Raw genomic sequence first — 19,263 nt, forward strand, 5'->3', positions numbered from 1 at the left:
GTGGCATTGCATCTCTGAAGACCGACACCCTCTATATATTAGACAACCCTATCCTGTCTGAATGGAGAAAGCATACTGGTATCTTCATTTTACTCATCCAATAGCCACACACACATAACTGTTAGGCCGCATGGCATGTCACATGACGTGTTAGTTATTGTGTTCGTTATTACTGGGTCGTTGTGGAATAGGACACCTGTCACCTGTCAGCATTGGTTTTGAGTGCCAATATTTTAGCATACATAAATGGTGTAGATTTAGAAAGAGGACAAACATATTTGATCAATATACATTTATTTTTAATTTTTTCAATGTCATGGGGAATCTGAATTGTCGCATTTTATTAGTTGTTGTATTGTAGCGCTCTCTAGTGGTGTCTTTATTACATTGCCAATTACAGTATGTGCCTGCCTGTCTGTGGTGACGTCTGCGTTCGTGTCCTCAAGCACAAGGTCACAGAATCAACTGCGCATGCAGGCTTGATGGTTTATCAGAGCCATAGGTGCAGGCGACAGCCGACTGACTGATCTATAAATCACCTTGCATCATAAATAACCACTCATTATTATTTGTAGATGAGTCAGTCAGTCACAATTTACCTATACAGTGCTTGACTTGGACTGAAATAGCTGCCCGTACTTATTTTGGGTGCCGGTAGGCCTACTGTTTATATTTAGGTGCAGGAGCACCACAATTCTTTTGAGCTAATATTCTATAAGAGGAACAGGAGCTCAAGCAGAAGAACATTTGAGGTGCCGGTACTCAGCTCTGGTGAGCTCCTGCCCAAGTCAAGCACTGGATATATCACAGTTTGATGCTCTCAAACTCGCCTGGACTGCAATGTAGAATAAGCTCATTGAAATCCTATTGAATTACTAGAAAGACTATGTCATGACCCTTCAAAGTTCCAGAAGGGTATGAAAATAGCAACCATCGACGCGGTAAAGGAGTGTAGACCGTTCCATTGACCAGACTGGAGCACATTCCACACATCTGATCTAAAAATATTGGATATTCATCAAATCTGTCATGATTGATGTATTGTAACAGGCCCACAATGTGGTTACTAAAGTCTGATTTGGATAGATTTGGCTGTACAAGTTGTCCCTTTTAAGGTTTAGAAGTGACTGCTAAATGTAAAGTCCTGTTCCTGTGAGATGGTTAGTATACAGAACTCAGTGGTGATAGTCAGTCGCTTTTTACTGTAATGCAGTTGATTGAGAAAGGTGATAGTCAGTTGGACAACTTAATGCATTCAACCTAAATGCTTCTTCCGCATTTAAGCTCTGAATCAGAGAGGTGTGGGGGGCTGCCTTAATCAACATCATTGGCACAGTTGTTGTTAACTGCCTTGCTCAAGGTCACAACGGCCAATTTTTCCACCTAGCCGGCTCAGGGATTCGAACGAGCAACCTTTCGGTTACTGGCCCAACGCTCTAACCACTAGGCTACCTGCCACCCCAGATGACAATGAACATGTGTTGGGGTTGACATCCATACAAGCATTATACTCAGCTTTTTACCGCAACATGTGAAATACACATTTGAACAATAGCCTAAATGTAGGCACATTTTTCTGGAGGGCAACGAGGAGACTCAGGAACTTTCCCCCACGGCCCTTTCTCCCACACGATTCCATGGCAATTCTGTTGTCTTGGTCGAGTTTGATTAACCTCTACCTTATCTAAATGGCTGACCTATGATACCGTCATCCGGTGCATAGGAACAGGTCTGTGAGACTGTCAGAGACCCACATAAGGAGGGGCTACCAGTCAGGCTTATGCTTTTTATCATCACTTTGGGTTAACATGCCTTTTAGATTACTGCAGCAACCTCACCCAGTATGTCAGATTACATGGTTATGGGATCAAAACTATTTTCTATATATGTTAAACAATGTAATACAATAAACTATAATTTAACTATAGTAAACTAACTATTATCTGTAGTTTATTATTTACTATTTATAAACAACTGTATACTCTTTATAAATGGTACCTTTGAGGAATCTACTTTGAAGAATCTAAAATATATTTTGATTTGTTTCACACTTTTTTGGTCACTACATGATTCCATATGTGTTATTTAATAGTTGTGATGTATTCATTATTAATCTTCAATGTAGAAAATAAAGAAAACCCTTGAATGAGTAGGTGTGTCCAAACTTTTGACGGGTACTGTATATATTTTTTGTACTTTTACCCCTTTTTTCTCCCCAATTTGGTGTTACAGCCTCGTCCCATTGCTGCAACTCCCGTATGGACTCGGGAGAGGCAAAGGGGTTGCCTCCAACGAAACACAACCCTGCCAAGCCGCACTGCTTCTTGCCACACTGCTCGCTTAACCAGCTGCACCAATGTGTCGGAGGAAACACCATACCATTGGCAATCGGCGTCAGCTTGCAGGCACCCCGCCCACCATAAGGAGTGGGTAGAGCATGATGGGACAAGGACATCCCGACCGGTCAAACCCTCCCCTAACCACGCTGTGCGCTGCCTCAAGGGTCTCCCAGTCATGGCTGGCTGTGACACAGCTTGGGATCAAACCTGGGTCTGTAGTGATGCCTGAAGCACTGCGATGCAGTGCCTTAGACCGCTGCGCCACTCGGGAGGCCCTAAATGGTACCTTAATGTAAAGTGTTAGCCTACTGTTAAAAGTAGGGGTTTATTTAGTGACAGAACATCCACAATGAACTCCCTCGCTTAAAACTGAAGCATTTGGACCATTAGGGCTCTTTTCAATCTGTATCGCTGAAGTGTTACAGAGAGCACAATAAAAATGTAAAGGTAATTTCCTATTGAGCCGACATCTGCAGCGTTTACCATGAATGCAGTCTCTACTAACACAGGAACATTGCCTTTAAATTTCAAACCTGCTTTAATGCTGAATTTTAGCAGTACGGAATGAATAGAGCCCTTAATCGGTCTGCTTTACAATACAGATTTATGTTAATATGTTAAATTCAAAGAATCCTTGTAATATATACAGCACTTAATTAATGTTCTAATGGATTCTATAAATTCACTCTTTGAGGGATATTTTAATGTCTTAGTATGGGAGCTTTGCCAACTCCGTACTCCCATATGTCCAGCTTGACTTATACATTGTAGATGCCTAGGCCTACTATCTGTAATCAGATGAAGATTAATTAGAGCTAAGATTATTCATGAAAACAGCTATCACAACTCTACCTGCCCTTGTCGATGTATCCTGAGTCAGTGACTGAATGGATGAGCGAGGTTACTGTACTAATCCCTCTTCTAAAATACTTGTTTTAGGCCCCTCGTGTTGACATATGGCCTAAACCCACTGGTGGTCCCGCACTGTATAAAAACTTTGCTCTGTCTCACTCACACACCTGCTTCCACCTTGAGCATCTCCACCCGCTAAAGGAACATGGACCAGAGTCTCAACTTCGCCATCTTGGCCTTGCTCCTGCTTGGCCTCTCCCAGGCCCACTCTCCCCTTGTAAAAGCTGGAGCCCTCGCCACGGCTGAGCTCCTATCTAAACTCTCACCTTACTGTAGTGTTCAGAATCACTCACGCAGTGATTGTGTCCTCTGCAAGAATGGCCCATTGAGGATGGCAAGTCTTCACTTTAAATGCACAATATTGTGCAGTGCTATATAATAGTCAAGTCTACTGAATATTGAAAAGGTACATATTATTTGTGCAATTTACAACACTAGCTAGAAACACAATGCTGAGCTAGCAAGAAATATTGAAATACTGCAGTATGGCAGCTGCCATGTAACTGTACACTCCTGTTCAGATGTCATTACCAAATCATCTAATACTTTAGACATCACTACAAGAATCCTTGAGGCAAACAAAGGTGCATATGATTTACTCATAAGCTCACAAGTCAGTATCTGATTAACATAACATCTACAATCCATATCTTCGTTATGTGATCCACTCGACTCTTTGCACTAAGGGATGAGCCATCCACTTGACTCTTTGCACTAGGGAATGAGCCATCCACTTGACTCTTTGCACTAGGGAATGAGCCATCCACTCGACTCTTTGCACTAGGGAATGAGCCATCCACTTGACTCTTTGCACTAAGGGATGAGCCATCCACTTGACTCTTTGCACTAAGGGATGAGCCAGATGCTGATGGAGGGAGATGTAGCTGTACTCAGGACCAGAAACGCCTTGAAGTGTTGGGGCAACAGCAACTACTGCAGATGGACCAAATCCTCCTCTGGACTGGTGGAGGTGTTATATCATAAGATGATTACTTCTGTAAGTGAAAATAATTATTTCATTTTATTTATAAATTGACATAGCACATTCCTTATTTATTCTTAAGCCATGAACACATATGACCTGATGTTATGATGTGATAACGCAAGTGAGACGGAAGTCTTATTGGTCTTCATCACAGATGACTCCGAAAAAGCTATGATTGAGACGTCCATGAAATCGTTTCACACAAGAACCTGCATTCGATTTGGTCGCTGGAGTGGCCAGTCAGACTACATTGATATTCAGAGTAAAACTGGATGAGTTTTACTCACATGTCCACACACTGGGCATCTACCATGAGCACAACAGGAGTGACAGAGACCAGTATGTCAAGATCTATTGGTCAATTGGGGAAAACTATCCTCTCACTCTCATGGTCAAGTGCCCATATATCAAATCAAATTCATCCACACCTTTTAAGAACTGCACTATCTTACCTCAACAACATCAATAAGTATCAGAAGCACTTTCACATATACTCATATCCATCTATACTTCCAGAAACAGGACACCAACAATCCAAATACGCCATATGACAATTCATCTGTTATGCATTACCCAATTTGGCTTTCAAGCTTTGTAAGACATGATGGCACACTTTTTAAGAGTCAATTGCCACGGCCTACTGTTTTGATACTGTTCTTTTCTCATAAAATGTGTCCCTCTTCCATTTTAGGACCTGCCTTCTCAATTGAGAATGGGAAGGACACCATCACTCCTATTCCTAACCCGTCTGTGAAAATAGGATGTTGATGTTCAGAGGATCAAATCACATTTAATTCATCACATGCTTCTTATACAACAGGTGTAGACTAACAGTAAAATGCTTACTTATAGGCCCTTCCCAACAATGCAGAGAGGAAGAAAATAGAGAAATAATAGAAAGTAAAACATGTAATAAAAGTAATAATAAATACACAATGAGTAATGATAACTTGGCTATATACACGGGGTATCAGTAACGAGTCGATGTGCAGGGATACGAGGTAATTGAGGTACATATGTACATATAACTAGGAATAAAGTGACAGATAAACAGTAGCGGCAGCCTATGTAATGAGTCAAAAAAAGTTAGTGCAAAAAGGGTCAGTGCAGATAGTCCGCGTAGCTATTTGGTTAACTATTTAATTAACTATTTAGCAGTCTTATGGCTTGGGGGTAGAAAGCTGTTCAGGGTCCTGTTGGTTACAGACTTGGTGCATCGGTGCCGCTTGCCGTGCGCTAGCAGAGAGAATAGTCTATGACTTGAGTGGCTGGAGTCTTTGAAAATGTTTAGGGCTTTTCTCTGACACCGATTGGAATCAAGGTCCTGGATGGCAAGGAGTTATGATGTACTGGGCTGTACGCACTACCCTCTGTAGCGCCAAGCGGTCTTATGCCGAGCAGTTGCCAAACAAAGCGGTGATGCAGCCAGTCAAGATGCTGTCAGTGGTGCAGCTGTAGAACTTTTTGAGGATCTGAGGGCCCATGCCAAATCCTTTCAGCATCCTGAGGGGGAAGAGGCATTGTAGTGCCCTCTTCATGACTGTTGGTGTGTGTGGACCAAGATAGATCCTTAGTGATGTGGACACCGAGGAACTGGAAGCTCTCGACCTGCTCCACTATAGCCCTGTCGATGTGAATGTGAGCGTGCTCAGCTTTTAGCTCAGTGAGGATGTTGCCTGTAATCCATGGCTTCTGGTTGTGATTTGTAAGTACGGTCACTGTGGGGATGATGTCATCGATGCACTTATTAATGAAACCATGACTGATGTGGTAAACTGTATGCAATCGGATGAATCCCGAAACATATTCCAGTCTGCGCTTGCGAAACAGTCTTGTAGCTTAGTATCTGCTTCATCTGACCACTTCCATATTGAGCGTGTCACTGGTACTTCCTGTTTGAGCTTTTGCTTGTAAGCAAGAATCATGAGTATAGAGCTATGGTCAGATTTGCCAAATGATCAACAACCTGTGTCAGTGCAGTGAGTATGAACTTTTGTTTACAATTTATTTCCCAATTTAAATTTCCTTAAGTGTTCTTAAGTGCAAATGGTTGCAAAATGTGTTGATAAGACATATGTTGTTTTTCTCATTTCAGGTATGTAGTTTGTTAATTGAAGAACTGAGAAAAGATGGTTGTATGCAATATAATTCTAAATGACTGTGTTATTCATTCTCAGTGTGCCACTGTATCTTCATTGTCCTTCATTTACTGAGAGTCATCTTTTCGTTCCGCAGGAAAACAATATAAATGCTGGAAAATCTCTCACACGCATGCACACACAAAATAGTATTCTGATTATTTAAAAAATGTGTTGTTTATTTTACAGGACAGTTGTGTGTAATACATTCAAAGAATAATACTCAAAAATATATACAATGCCATACGCTGTACACAGTGCACACAGTAATAATGTCACTAGTGTAATATGTAGGCTAAGGTCATGCAAGACCAGATATGGTTATTGGCAGAGACAGAATTTACTCATGCCTTGAATTAGAACTTTCCTATTATATACCAAAGCTTTGTTCTCTAAAGTTTGGGCTCCAGACATTCAGGGACAAATTCATTATGGGAGAGTTATTGTCATAAGGCTTTTTTCCCTAAAGGCAAAAAATATAAATTGATTCAGAGTAAAAAAAATGTTGGTGTGCTTCACTGCTTATTTTATCCAGAGAAAACAGGGCTGTGCAGTTTCATGATTGCCCAGTAGGGAGCGCTCACTCCGTAAGCGAACATGGATAAGTGGGGCACATAAGATTGTGTTCCTTATTAAAACGCTACCAAGGCAACATCAGGTTAAAGAAGTGACATGGTTAAGTTTTGTTAGGATTATTTGAATAAGTCACTCTATTATTACATCAAGGCTCACTCCATATTTGAATCAGGCATACACAACATACACACACTCAAACTATGTTTATGAAACATGAACAGTGTAGTGAATAAAACAATAAATCAGGTTCAGTTCATCCCACAACTTCTTCTTCCCTTCACCCCTAAAAAGAGCAGAGTCAGGGGTTTTCTAGCTTGACAGTTTCATCATTTGTATTTTTTTTTTCTTCATATGTTTATCCATTTTCAACATGCTCTGAAAAAACATACAAACTCACCCTTGAGCATTTGGTTCATCTATCCTTTGGTGGCGGTGGATTTTCTGGGGGTTTTATGTCTCCATTGGGCTCTTTCTTCTCAGGCTTGATAGGGCTAATTTTAGAGCTCTTCTCTGGGAGTGGCCTTCTGGGCCTTCTCCTCTTGGGCTTTTGTGAGCGTGTAGATACAGGCTGTGTTTGATCCAACAGGGGATCCAAATGTAATTTTCCACTAACTGCATCTGAGGACTCATCAATGTATGCCAGGTTCTCTCCAAAGTAGTCCAGAGGCTGGGAATACAGGGATTCTGGGAAGGCGTTCTCCTTATCGACATCCTTCTCTTTTCCCTGTACTACCTGCTCATGCTGTGTGACCTCTGACCCTGTCGCAGATCCAGACTCTGACTCGTTGGATGAGTAAGAGTATGAGGACGATCCAGTCTCTGATTGGCTGTTCAGCTGACCATTCTCCATCACTCTGCCCCCCTCCCCAGGGGCCCCAGTCCCAGACACATGGCCTGCCCCATTGCCTCGGCTGCGAGGGCCATGTCGACGCTTTCGTCGTTGTCGTTTGAAGGGGTCGTCTGGCATGCGGAAGTCCACGGACATGTTCTGAATGTTCTGACCCCAGTCAGTGGTACGGGCTCTGAGCTCCTCCATCTGGGAAGAGAGAGGAAAGAGATCAAATCACTATTTAAAGAGAATTTAATAAAGTCACAACACACTTGAGAGTTGATAAGAGAGGAAGGGAGGATCATTGAGAAATAGAACAGGTGGCTATAGGTGACAAAGTGTACAGTGCAGCCCATTTGCTTGTAGGTTGTACTCTCCCATTTTGGGCCCGATCAGTTTTTACACACCTCAGCCCTGGTCTTCTTGGACAGGACCCGAAGCCAGTTTGCAACCATGGACAGGATGGAAGCAAAGTAGGCCAGGCCCAGCAGGATCCAGAACCACACCAGGGGCTTGTACCAGTGGTCTTTACCACCATCTCCGCTATCACCTGACAGAGATAAGCAAGAGGATAGGGATAGATAGGGGTTTACAGGTGTAGACAATGGAGAATCAGCAACTTTACAGGTCTAAAGGTTAGTTTACACATGACAGACCTGCTGTTAAAACCCCCTAGAATCTAAGCCTGGGGGGAACCAAATAGGGGTTTTCAAAGGGTTCTCCTATGGGGACAGCCGAAGAACCATGTAAGGTTCTAGACAGCATCTTTTCTAAGAGTGTACTGTATACAGTCTAATAAGCATGAAGCAATCATGTCTCACTGGAGCAGACGAGCCTAGTGTTGTTTTTCAGTGGCATCATGTTTTAAAATGATCATACCAAGGATAATTTAGCTATTTGATTTTGAATTTTAGGACCCCTTTATGTATAAAAAACATATTTGATGAAACTTTGAATTTGGCCTTACTGTTGTTAGCCCATAGAAACACATTGAATAATAGATTTATACATGGAAAACTGTCTCATCTTTCCATAGCGGGGTCATAATAGTTTGTAGGCCAAAACCGCTACAGACTTTTTCGCTAGAAGACCGATTTTCGGGATGTCTCATGGTCTGACAAGCAGCGCTGTAGCTCTGCCACCTTTCACCACAGATGCGGAAGGCCTACATCGGCGGATGAGGTGAATTAAGACGTAGCCCATGCAAAGAGATATCTCTAGATTTAACAGTCCTCCCGAGTGGCGCAGCGGTCTAAGGCACTTCATTGCAGTGCTAGTTTGTTCCCAGGCTGTGTCACAACCAGCCGTGATCAGGAGTTCCATAGGACGGTGCACAATTGGCCCAGCGTTGTCTGGAGAATGGTTTGGCCGGGGGGTTAGCCGTCATTGTAAATAAGAATGTGTTATTAACTGACTTACCTGGTTAAATATCATTTTAAAAACAGACAGATTTTTATGGGGAGTTTTTTTATTACGCTAATTAGATTTCAGCGGGGGCGCGGACATCGACTCTAGGGGTTTATTACATTAATCTCACATTAGTGAACATTACAGACTGAGCTGCCGGAAAACTCTATGGGGTTAATAATTCAACTTTCATTCAAAGATTAAATTATTCACAAAGAGTAAATGAAATGTCCAGTTTAATGAGTGACTGTATTTTATCACTCAGGCCTCCTAAACTACATTAATCTGGAGTAGCAGGTGTTTGTGTCTGTTAATGTGTCACAACACTTAAAGAGAGAGTTTCAACACTGAAAGAGAGTTTCAACAGGGAGAGTTTCAACAGGGAAAAGAGAGTTTCAACTGGGAAAAGAGTTTAAACTGGGAAAAACTGGGAAAAGAGAGTTTCAACTGGGAAAAGAGAGTTTCAACTGGGAAAAGAGAGTTTCAACTGGGAAAAGAGAGTTTCAACTGGGAAAAGAGAGTTTCAACAATGTAAAGATTTTCAACAATGAAAGAGAGTTTCAACAATGAAATGTGTGTTTTGACCTTTTGAGACAGATTCCTTGACCCAATCCTAAATGCAGTGGCGGAAGTACCTGCAACATAGTCTCCAAAACCCACTGTAGTCAGGGTGATGACAACAAAGTAGGACGCCTCCAGGAGAGTCCACTTCTCCACCTCCTGAAACACCAGCGTTGGCACGGCAACGAAGAGTGCTACCCCCAACAGGATGGAGAGTATGGCTGAGATGACTCGAACAATAGTAGGACTCACCTTCCATTTCTGAGAGGGAGACAGCAAAACATGAAAAAGAGGAACGAAGGAAATGGAGGGACTGAAATACTGACAGGCCGAGAAAGACAGAGGAAACACATTAAACCAAATATTTAGCATCTCACCGCTAAGAGAAACTCTATTTTGAGGATCGCCTTCCTCAGCCCGGTCCCCAGATGGTCTCCAACTCCAGCCAGCAGGATACCAAACAGAGGAATCCCCACCAGGGCATAAAAGATACAGAACAGCTGCCCCCCTTCTGTCTTCGGGGAGATGTTCCCAAAACCTTAGGATGATGGTTTGTAGAGCTTTAGGATTGGGATAGGTAGTGTCAGTGTGTAACAATGGATTAAACATAGGGGAGATCAGCCTGCTGATTTACCGATGGTGGTGACAATGGTCCCAGAGAAGAAAAAGGCGCTGGCCAGGTCCCATTGGCTGGTGAAGGTGGAGGAATTGCTGCTAGGATCCACACCCGCACCCACAGCATCTGCCACCTCCTGGGATGGGACAGTCAGGAAGTTAAAGTGATAAGAGAGAGAAGTGGTAGTGTTTGTACCTGAATATTTCTGTATATGCATTGTACAACTTGTAGACTTGTTACGTGCTGCTGTGCGGTTTGTTGCCAACCTTACTTGCTACCTGCCAACTTTACGGTTTTTATTTTTTAAATACCGTTTATATTTTTTTTCCCCCCGTCGCTCGACTTTTTTCATTCCATTTTTGTCACCCTGGACGCTTTTCCTGGACGTGGTTCGTCAGGACCTCCACCAGCCGAAACTAAGTAGTAACATTAACATGACGCCTTCTAACTGCAGTAGCTGTACTCATAATATACAGGAGAACGATCGCCTTACCACGAGGATAGCTGTGCTGCAAGGCCAGCTTCAGACGCAATCGTTTGGCAAGAGTAATTTAAGTGTAGGAAGGATGAAACAGCGTCTGTGCCACCAGTAAGTACAGATACTAGTATACATCCCCTCGCACAGTCCCCGCAGCCGGACAATTTTCTCATGGCTTCTGGAAGGAAATGCTGTAGGAATGCTCAACCGGTGTCGCTCAACCAGCCGACGGAAACGTTCAACCGGTTCTCCCCATTAAGCAGCGAGTCAGAGTCAGAGGCCGAGCCTTCTCTGGTCTCTACACCTCCCGTTACGGGGTCTGAGACGCCGAAGCCTCCCACCATTAGCTCTGACAAATTGAAAGCCCTAGTCATTGGCAACTCCATGACCCGCAGTATTAGACTTAAAACGAATCATCCAGTGATCATACACTGTTTACCAGGGGGCAGGGCTACCGACGTTAAGGCTAATCTAAAGACGGTGCTGGCTAAAGCTAAAACTGGCGAGTGTAGAGAGTACAGAGATATTGTTATCCACGTCGGCACCAACGATGTTAGGATGAAACAGTCAGAGGTCACCAAGCCCAACATAGCTTCAGGGTGTAAATCAGCTAGAAAGACGTGTCGGCATCGAGTAATTGTCTCTGGTCCCCTCCCAGTTAGGGGGAGTGATGAGCTCTACAGCAGTCTCACAACTCAATCGCTGGTTGAAAACTGTTTTCTGCCCCTCCCAAAATATATAATTTGTAGATAATTGGCCCTCTTTCTGGGACTCACACACCAACAGGACCAAGACTGGCCTGTTGAGGAGTGATGGACTCCATCCTTGCTGGAGGGGTGCTCTCATTTTATCTACGAACATAGACAGGGCTCTAACTCCCCTAGCTCTACAATGAGATAGGGTGCAGGCCAGGCAGCATGCTGTTAGCCAGCCTGCCATTATCACAGTCAGTGTAGTCAGCTCAGCTATCTCCATTGAGACAGTGTCTGTGCCTCGACCTAGGTTGGGCAAAACTAAACATGGCGGTGTTCGCTTTAGCAATCTCACTGGAATAAAGACCTCCATTCCTGCCATTATTGAAAGAGATTGTGATATCTCACATCTCAAAATAGGGCTACTTAATGTTAGATCCCTCACTTCCAAGGCAGTTATAGTCAATCAACTAATCACTGATCATAATCTTGATATGATTGGCCTGACTGAAACATGGCTTAAGCCTGATGAATTTACTGTGTTAAATGAGGCCTCACCTCCTGGTTACACTAGTGACCATATCCCTCGCGCATCCCGCAAAGGTGGAGGTGTTGCTAACATTTACGATAGAACATTTCAATTTACAAAAATTAAAATGCGTTTTCGTCTTTTGAGCTTCTAGTCATGAAATCTATGCAGCCTACTCAATCACTTTTTATAACTACTGTTTACAGGCCAGCTGGGCCATATGCAGCGTTACTCACTGAGTTCCCTGAATTCCTATCGGACCTTGTAGTCATTGCAGATAATATTCACATTTTTGTTGACTTTAATATTCACATGGAAAAGTCCACAAATCCACTCAAAAAGGTTTTCGGAGCCATCATCGACTCAGTGGGTTTTGGACAACATGTCTCCGGACCTACTCACTGCCACAGTCAAACACTGGACCTAGTTTTTCCCCGTGGAATAAATGTTGTGGATCTACATGTTTTTCCTCATAATGCTGGACTAGCGGACCACCATTTTATTACGTTTGCTATCGCAACAAATAATCTGCTCAGACCCCAACCAAGGATCATCAAAAGTCGTGCTATAAATTCTCGGACAACCAAAAGATTCCTAGATGCCCTTCCAGACTCCCTCCACCTACCCAAGGACGTCAGAGTAAAAAAAATCAGTTAACCACCTAACTGAGGAACTCAATTTAACCTTGCGCAATACCCTAGATGCAGTCGCACCCCCAAAAAAATTTGTCTTAAGTAACTAGCTCCCTGGTATACAGAAAATATCCGAGCTCTGAAGCAAGCTTCCAGAAAATTGGAACGGAAATGGCGCTACACCAAAATGGAAGTCTTCTGACTAGCTTGGAAAGACAGTACCGTGCAGTATCGAAGAGCCCTCATTGCTGCTCGATCGTCCTATTTTTCCAACTTAATTGAGGAAAATAAGAACAATCCAAAATGTATTTTTGATAGTGTGGCAAAGCTAACTAAAAAGCAGCATTCCCCAAGAGAGGATGGATTTCACTTCAGCAGTGATAAATTCATTAACTTTTTTGAGGAAAAAAAAAGATCATTAGATAGAAAATTATGGACTCCTCTTTATATCTGCGCGTTCCTCCAAAGCTCAGTTGTCCTGAGTCTGCACAACTCTGCCAGGACATAGAATCAAGGGATACACTCAAGTTTTTTAGTACAATATCTCTTGACACATTGATGAAAATAATCATGACCTCTAAACCTTCAAGCTGCATACTGGACAATATTCCAACTAAACTACTGAAAGAGCTGCTTCTATGATGAACATAATAAACGGCTCTCTATCCACCGGATGTGTACCAAACTCACTAAAAGTGGCAGTAATAAAGCCTCTTTTGAAAAAGCCAAACCTTGACCCAGAAAATATAAAAAACTATCGGCCTATATCGAATCTCCCATTCCTCTCAAAAATGTTAGAAAAAACTGTTGCGCAGCAACTCACTACCTTCCTGAAGACAAACAATGTATACGAAACACTTCAGTCTGGTTTTAGACCCCATCATAGCACTGAGACTGCACTTGTGAAGGTGGTAAATGACCTTTTAATGACGTCAGACCGAGGTTCTGCGTCTGTCCTCGTGCTCCTAGACCTTCGTGCTGCTTTTGATACCATCGATTACCACATTCTTTGGAAAGATTGGAAACCCAAATTGGTCTACACGGACAAGTTCTGGCCTGGTTTAGATCTTATGTGTCGGAAAGATATCAGTTTCTCTCTGTGGATGGTTTGTCCTCTGACAAATCAACTGTACATTTTAGTGTTCCTCAAGGCTCTGTTTAGGACCCCTATTGTTTTCCCTATATATTTTACCTCTTGGTGATGACATTCGGAAACATAATGTTAACTTTCACTGCTATGCGGATGACACACAAGCTGTACATTTCGATCTTATGTTGAATCTGACAATTATTCTTGATGGTTGTACAGTCGTCTCAAATAAAACTGTGAAGGACCTCGGCGTTACTCTGGACCCTGATCTCTCTTTTGACGAATATATCAAGACTGTTTCAAGGACAGATTTTTTCCATCTACGTAACATTGCAAAAATCAGAAACTTTCTGTCCAAAAATGATGCAGAAAAATTCATCCATGCTTTTGTCACTTCTAGGTTAGACAACTGCAATGCTCTACTTTCCGTCTACCCGGATAAAGCACTAAATAAACTTCAGTTAGTGCTAAACACGGCTGCTAGAATCTTGATTAGAACCAAAAAAAATTATCATATTACTCCAGTGCTAGCCTCTCTACACTGGCTTCCTGTTAAGGCAAGGGCTGATTTCAAGGTTTTACTGCTAACCTACAAAGCATTACATGGGCTTGCTCCTACCCATCTTTCCGATTTGGTCCTGCTGTACATACCTACACGTACGCTACGGTCCCAAGATGCAGGCCTCCTTAAGGGAGCTGGAGGCAGGGCTTTCTCCTATAGAGCTCCATTTTTATGGAATGGTCTGCCTATCCATGTGAGAGACGCGGACTCGGTCTCAACCTTTAAGTGTTTTATTTAAGACTCATCTCTTCAGTAGGTCCTTTGATTGAGTGTAGTCTGGCCCAGGAGTGTGGTGAACGGAAAGGCACTGGAGTAACGAACCACCCTTGCTGTCTCTGCCTGGCCGGTTCCCCTCTCTCCACTGGGATTCTCTGCCTCTAACCCTATTACGGGAGATGAGTTACTGGCTTACTGGTGCTCTTCCATGCCGTCCCTAGGAGGTGTGCGTCACTTGAGTGGGTTGAGTCACTGACGTGATCTTCCTGTCTGGGTTGGCGCCCCCCCTTGCGTTGTGCCGTGGTGGAAATCTTTGTGGGCTATACTCGGCCTTGTCTCAGGATGGTAAGTTGGTGGTTGAAGATATCCCTCTAGTGGTGTGGGGGCTGTGCTTTGGCAAATTGGGTGGGGTTATATCCTGCCTGTTTGACCCTGTCCGGTCGGGGCCACAGTGTCTCCCGACCCCTCCTGTCTCAGCCTCCAGTGTTTATGCTGCAGTAGTTTATGTGTCGGGGGGCTAGGCTCAGTCTGTTATATCTGGAGTATTTCTCCTGTCTTACCCGGTGTCCTGTGTGAATTTAAGTGTGCTCTCTCTAATTCTCTCTCTTTCTTTCTCTCTTTCTCACCTTTCTTTCTTTCTCTCTCTCGGAGGACCTGAGCCCTAGGACCATGCCTACCTGGCCTGATGACTTCTTGCTGTCCCCAGTCCACCTGTCCGTGCTGCTGCTCCAGTTTCAACTGTTCTGCCTGGGGCTATGGAACTCTGACCTGTTCACCGGACGTGCTACCTGTCCCAGACCTGCTGTTTTCAACTCTCTAGAGACAGCAGGAGTGGTAGAGATACTCTGAATGATCGGCTATGAAAAGCCAACTGACATTTACTCCTGAGGTGCTGACCTGTTGCACCCTCGACAACCACTGTGATTATTATTTTGACCCTGCTGGTCATCTATGAACATTTGAACATGTTGGCCATGTTCTGTTATAATCGCCACCCGGCACATCCAGAAGAGGACTGGCCACCCCTCAGAGCCTGGTTCCTCTCTAGGTTTCTTCCTAGGTTCTGGCCTTTCTAGGGAGTTTTTCCTAGCCACTGTGCTTCTACACCTGCATTGTTTGGGGTTTTAGGCTGGGTTTCTGTACAGCACTTTGTGACATCAGCTGATGTAAGAAGGGCTTTATAAATACATTTGATTGATTGATTGTACTGCAACCCAACTATAGAGGTCTCATTGGATTACATGACCGATGCCTTGAACACCCCGAAAGTCTAATATCCCAGTCATTCAGTCATATTAACCTGTTTGTTCTGTAGGTGTGTGTAGCCTATGTAGTGTACCTCTATGAGGGCCTGCAGGATGTCTGGGCTAACGCAGGTGTAGTTCTCCAGGAATGCTCTGCGTGTGTCCTGCAGCTGTATGTGCTGGCCCTCCTCATGGGGAGCCTCCAGGGCCTGGAACACCACGGCCCCCAGCACTAGGTAGAGCAGCACCCCCGTGAGGATACACAGGAGGGTGGAGCAGCGCATGCTTGCACCTTCGTTAAGCCCCAAAGAAGCACGCTTCTTCCCCCCGCTGCCAGTGCTGGAGCGCTCTGGGGCCCAGCTGCAGAACAAACAGACCAAACACAGACAGCAAGCCCATGGAAACAGATGTCACCCACATTAGCTAAACTGCAAGGTAATCATTAACAGTCTGTATTAAACATAATACAGACTGTACCCCCACCATATTACTGACCGGAAACCTATAAACATGTTGCTTATTGTTACACTATATGTGTAGGCTGCACTCTTTAAAAAAAAGGGTTTCAAAGGGGTTCTTCAGCTGTCTCGATAGGAGAACCCTTTTTGCTACCTGGAACCAAAAAGGGGTTTTCAAAGGGTTCTCCTATGGGCACAGCCGAAGAACCATGTAAGGTTCTAGACAGCATATTTTCTAAGAGTGTACTGTATACAGTCTAATAAGCATGAAGCAATCATGTCTCACTGGAGCAGACGAGCCTAGTGTTGTTTTTCAGTGGCATCATGGATGCGGTATGAGTTGAAACCAGGAATGGACTTGAATTCTACCAGAGATATGTCTAAGTAAAGGATCATTACTATCTACCACACTACTCTTCATCACTTGGTTACCTCTCTCTCTTCTTCTCTTCCTCCCTCTTCCTCCTCTTCCAGCTGCTCTTCCCTCTGCGGCTGAGGATGGAGATTCTGGACCCGTAGCTGCGGGGGTGGCCGTCCTCCTCACAGCCCGAAGGTGGGGACACTGGGTGGGTTATACCAAGACGTTGTTGTTGAACAAAATAAACATTGTTATTGGACCACTAGTTACTGAAGAGATTACTCATTCATGTTTGACAATGTTACACAGATCATATTAAAGGTTAGTTATTATGTATGAGATCAATAAACTTTGAATTGTTTGTTGTTTGTTTTCCATTGATGAGAGGTTCCCTGTTTGACAATGAAACATGGGGTTCAGCACTGCTACATGATGCTTTTGATTGTAAGCATAACGTCACCAAAACGACAGAAAATGAGCTGTCAACCAAAACCCTGTGTGAGAGAGAGAACATACAACAGATGCATATCTCTAATGGATCTCATTGGGGAGAGAAAAAAATCATCAAGCTGATATAATGGTGGATGGAGCAAGATACACAAACATACAGAATGCAGAGTCAATAAACATAAAAAAATGCTGTGTTCAAGACAACTCGCAAACTCTGAATCGCTGAGGTTAAAGTTAGATATGTTTTTTTTGGCGTAGAGCTTCCTATTGGTTGATTCAAATACTTTCCAAGTGGGAAATTATGACCTTATCTTTCTACAATGAATTTCCAAGTTCCGAGTCGTCTTGAACGCGGCAATAGACAAATAGAGGTGTGGTTCAGCCAGCAGAGTGGGTTAGAGCCCGAAAAAGGTATGTGTGTGCACGTGCCTCCGGCCATGTCTGTCCATTACAGGGGAGAAACATTATTCTATACCAGACATGCCACACTAGCAGGCTCGGCTGTGTGAAGAATTTATACCCCATGATTCTCAGGTCCCGGATGTGATGTGACTGAGCTGAATTACACATTCAGTGTAATGTCCTTTCCAAGCTGCTGAGTGATTGGGTAATTTAGTCCTTGATACAGCTATAGATTTTTAGTCAGCCCAGGTTCAAGACCCCAGGGACACACTAATTCTGTATATTTACATGTAGGTGTAATATTGTCTTCTGTCTGATTTTCTGTATTGACGTTGTGCAGTAGGCCTACGCTGTATGTACTGTGAGTGTGTGACAGGTTTCATCTGTGCTTTCTCTCTCTCATCTAAGATATAACATTGCTTTTGCAGTCAGCAACTCCTCTGGGCCTGATTTAACCTGAGACCAATAACCTGTCACCCACACAGTGAAATTTACACTACCCAGCCAAACAACTTCAGCAGCTGCTCGGGATACACACAAAAAATGCATAGACAGACAAGCCTTTCATCCTAACGTGCAGCTATTTTGCACATGCTCTCAGATTAAAATAACTGCCCTTCAACCTCCCTTTTAGTCATGTGCATTAGCTGACGTCAATCACTAGTGACAGACAAGTTATGTTTTATAAAAATTCAAAAGCTGTCGAAAAGGCCTTTTCAGTGCCACCAAACAATAATTTGAAACCTTAACAAGGTTTTATTTGAATTGTTCTTAATTAAAATCTCTCCATTTTAACATAACTACACAATTATAGAAAAGCATGAACAGGTTTAATGCCTAACTGTCATATAAAGACATCATCCTTGAGATACCTATCACGCTCAAGTCATAGCCCTTCTAAGGTACAGATACTTCACACAACACAGTCAAAATGCCTGAGAATACATCCTTAGATTACACAGAATGAAGTTAATATGGGGTACTTTATCTGTAACAATGAAACAATTGCAATGTTCATTATCTCATCCAATGGAAGCAGGATTTGTGGTCTCTAACACACAGGGGGTGAAGCCTGTGGTCATCTCTTACCTCAAAATGAACGATCTTAAAAATCCAGGATATCAGCAGCTATAGGAAGGATCCCTTTCACACACTCACACTAGACGCTAGGAGAGTAAACGTGCACAAGCGTGCATGTGCATGAGCGCGTGGGAGAGGCTGTTGCTGAGTGTCCAAGAAATGAAAAGCTACTCCATCAAATTGACTCCAAGAAGAGAGAGAGCTAGGGAGAGAGGTGGAATCAGAGGGAGAGGTGGAATGAGTGAGAGAAAGGGAGTGGGAGAGATGGAGGGAGGGGTCAATGCAGATACACTGAGATAGAATAAGCTTATTGCTTTTTTTTTGTTTCCTCTACCCTGATTTGGATCACTCAGTTTCTCCAAGGCAATAAGTGGAGAGGAGGGTAGGGACTAACAGTGTCTCTTGTGGAAATCGGACACAGGCTGTTGGTGGCACCTTATTTGGGGAGGACGGGCACCTGGAATAGGTGGAAAGGTATCAACAACATAAAACACATGGTTTCCAGGTGTTTGATGCCATTCCATTTGCTCTGTTCCAGCCATTATTATGAGCCGTCCTCCCCTCAGCAGCCTCCACTGATATCGACATTGTGGTGTAGGCTACTACATCATGTATGTGTGGTAGTGAGCAATTCCACTATTCAGACATACAGTGTAACACTTTTTCATACTCCTACAATATACTGTAGTTGTGTAGCTTTCTCCATGGG

At 43.4% G+C, this 19,263-nt stretch overlaps 1 protein-coding gene and 1 pseudogene across 1 annotated transcript; one reads left to right on the forward strand and one right to left on the reverse strand.

Annotated features, from left to right (window-relative positions):
- Positions 1 to 2,977: 2,977 nt before the first annotated feature.
- On the forward strand, positions 2,978 to 5,004 carry LOC106563542 (hatching enzyme 1.2-like; annotated as a pseudogene).
- A 1,528-nt stretch (positions 5,005 to 6,532) lies between these two features.
- On the reverse strand, positions 6,533 to 18,757 carry LOC106563478 (potassium channel subfamily K member 4). Its single transcript, XM_014129091.3, has 8 exons — positions 18,564 to 18,757; positions 16,697 to 16,826; positions 15,902 to 16,166; positions 10,382 to 10,499; positions 10,125 to 10,285; positions 9,822 to 10,008; positions 8,187 to 8,329; positions 6,533 to 7,986 (listed from the first exon to the last, which is right to left on the reverse strand). The coding sequence occupies exons 3-8, from the start codon at positions 16,088 to 16,090 to the stop codon at positions 7,363 to 7,365; spliced, it is 1,422 nt and encodes a 473-aa protein (XP_013984566.1). The 5' UTR covers positions 16,091 to 16,166; positions 16,697 to 16,826; positions 18,564 to 18,757; the 3' UTR covers positions 6,533 to 7,362.
- Positions 18,758 to 19,263: the final 506 nt, after the last annotated feature.

This window comes from Salmo salar, chromosome 11, assembly GCF_965601325.2.
Source record: "Salmo salar chromosome 11, fSalSal1, whole genome shotgun sequence".
In the NCBI taxonomy this organism is placed as follows: domain Eukaryota; kingdom Metazoa; phylum Chordata; class Actinopteri; order Salmoniformes; family Salmonidae; genus Salmo; species Salmo salar.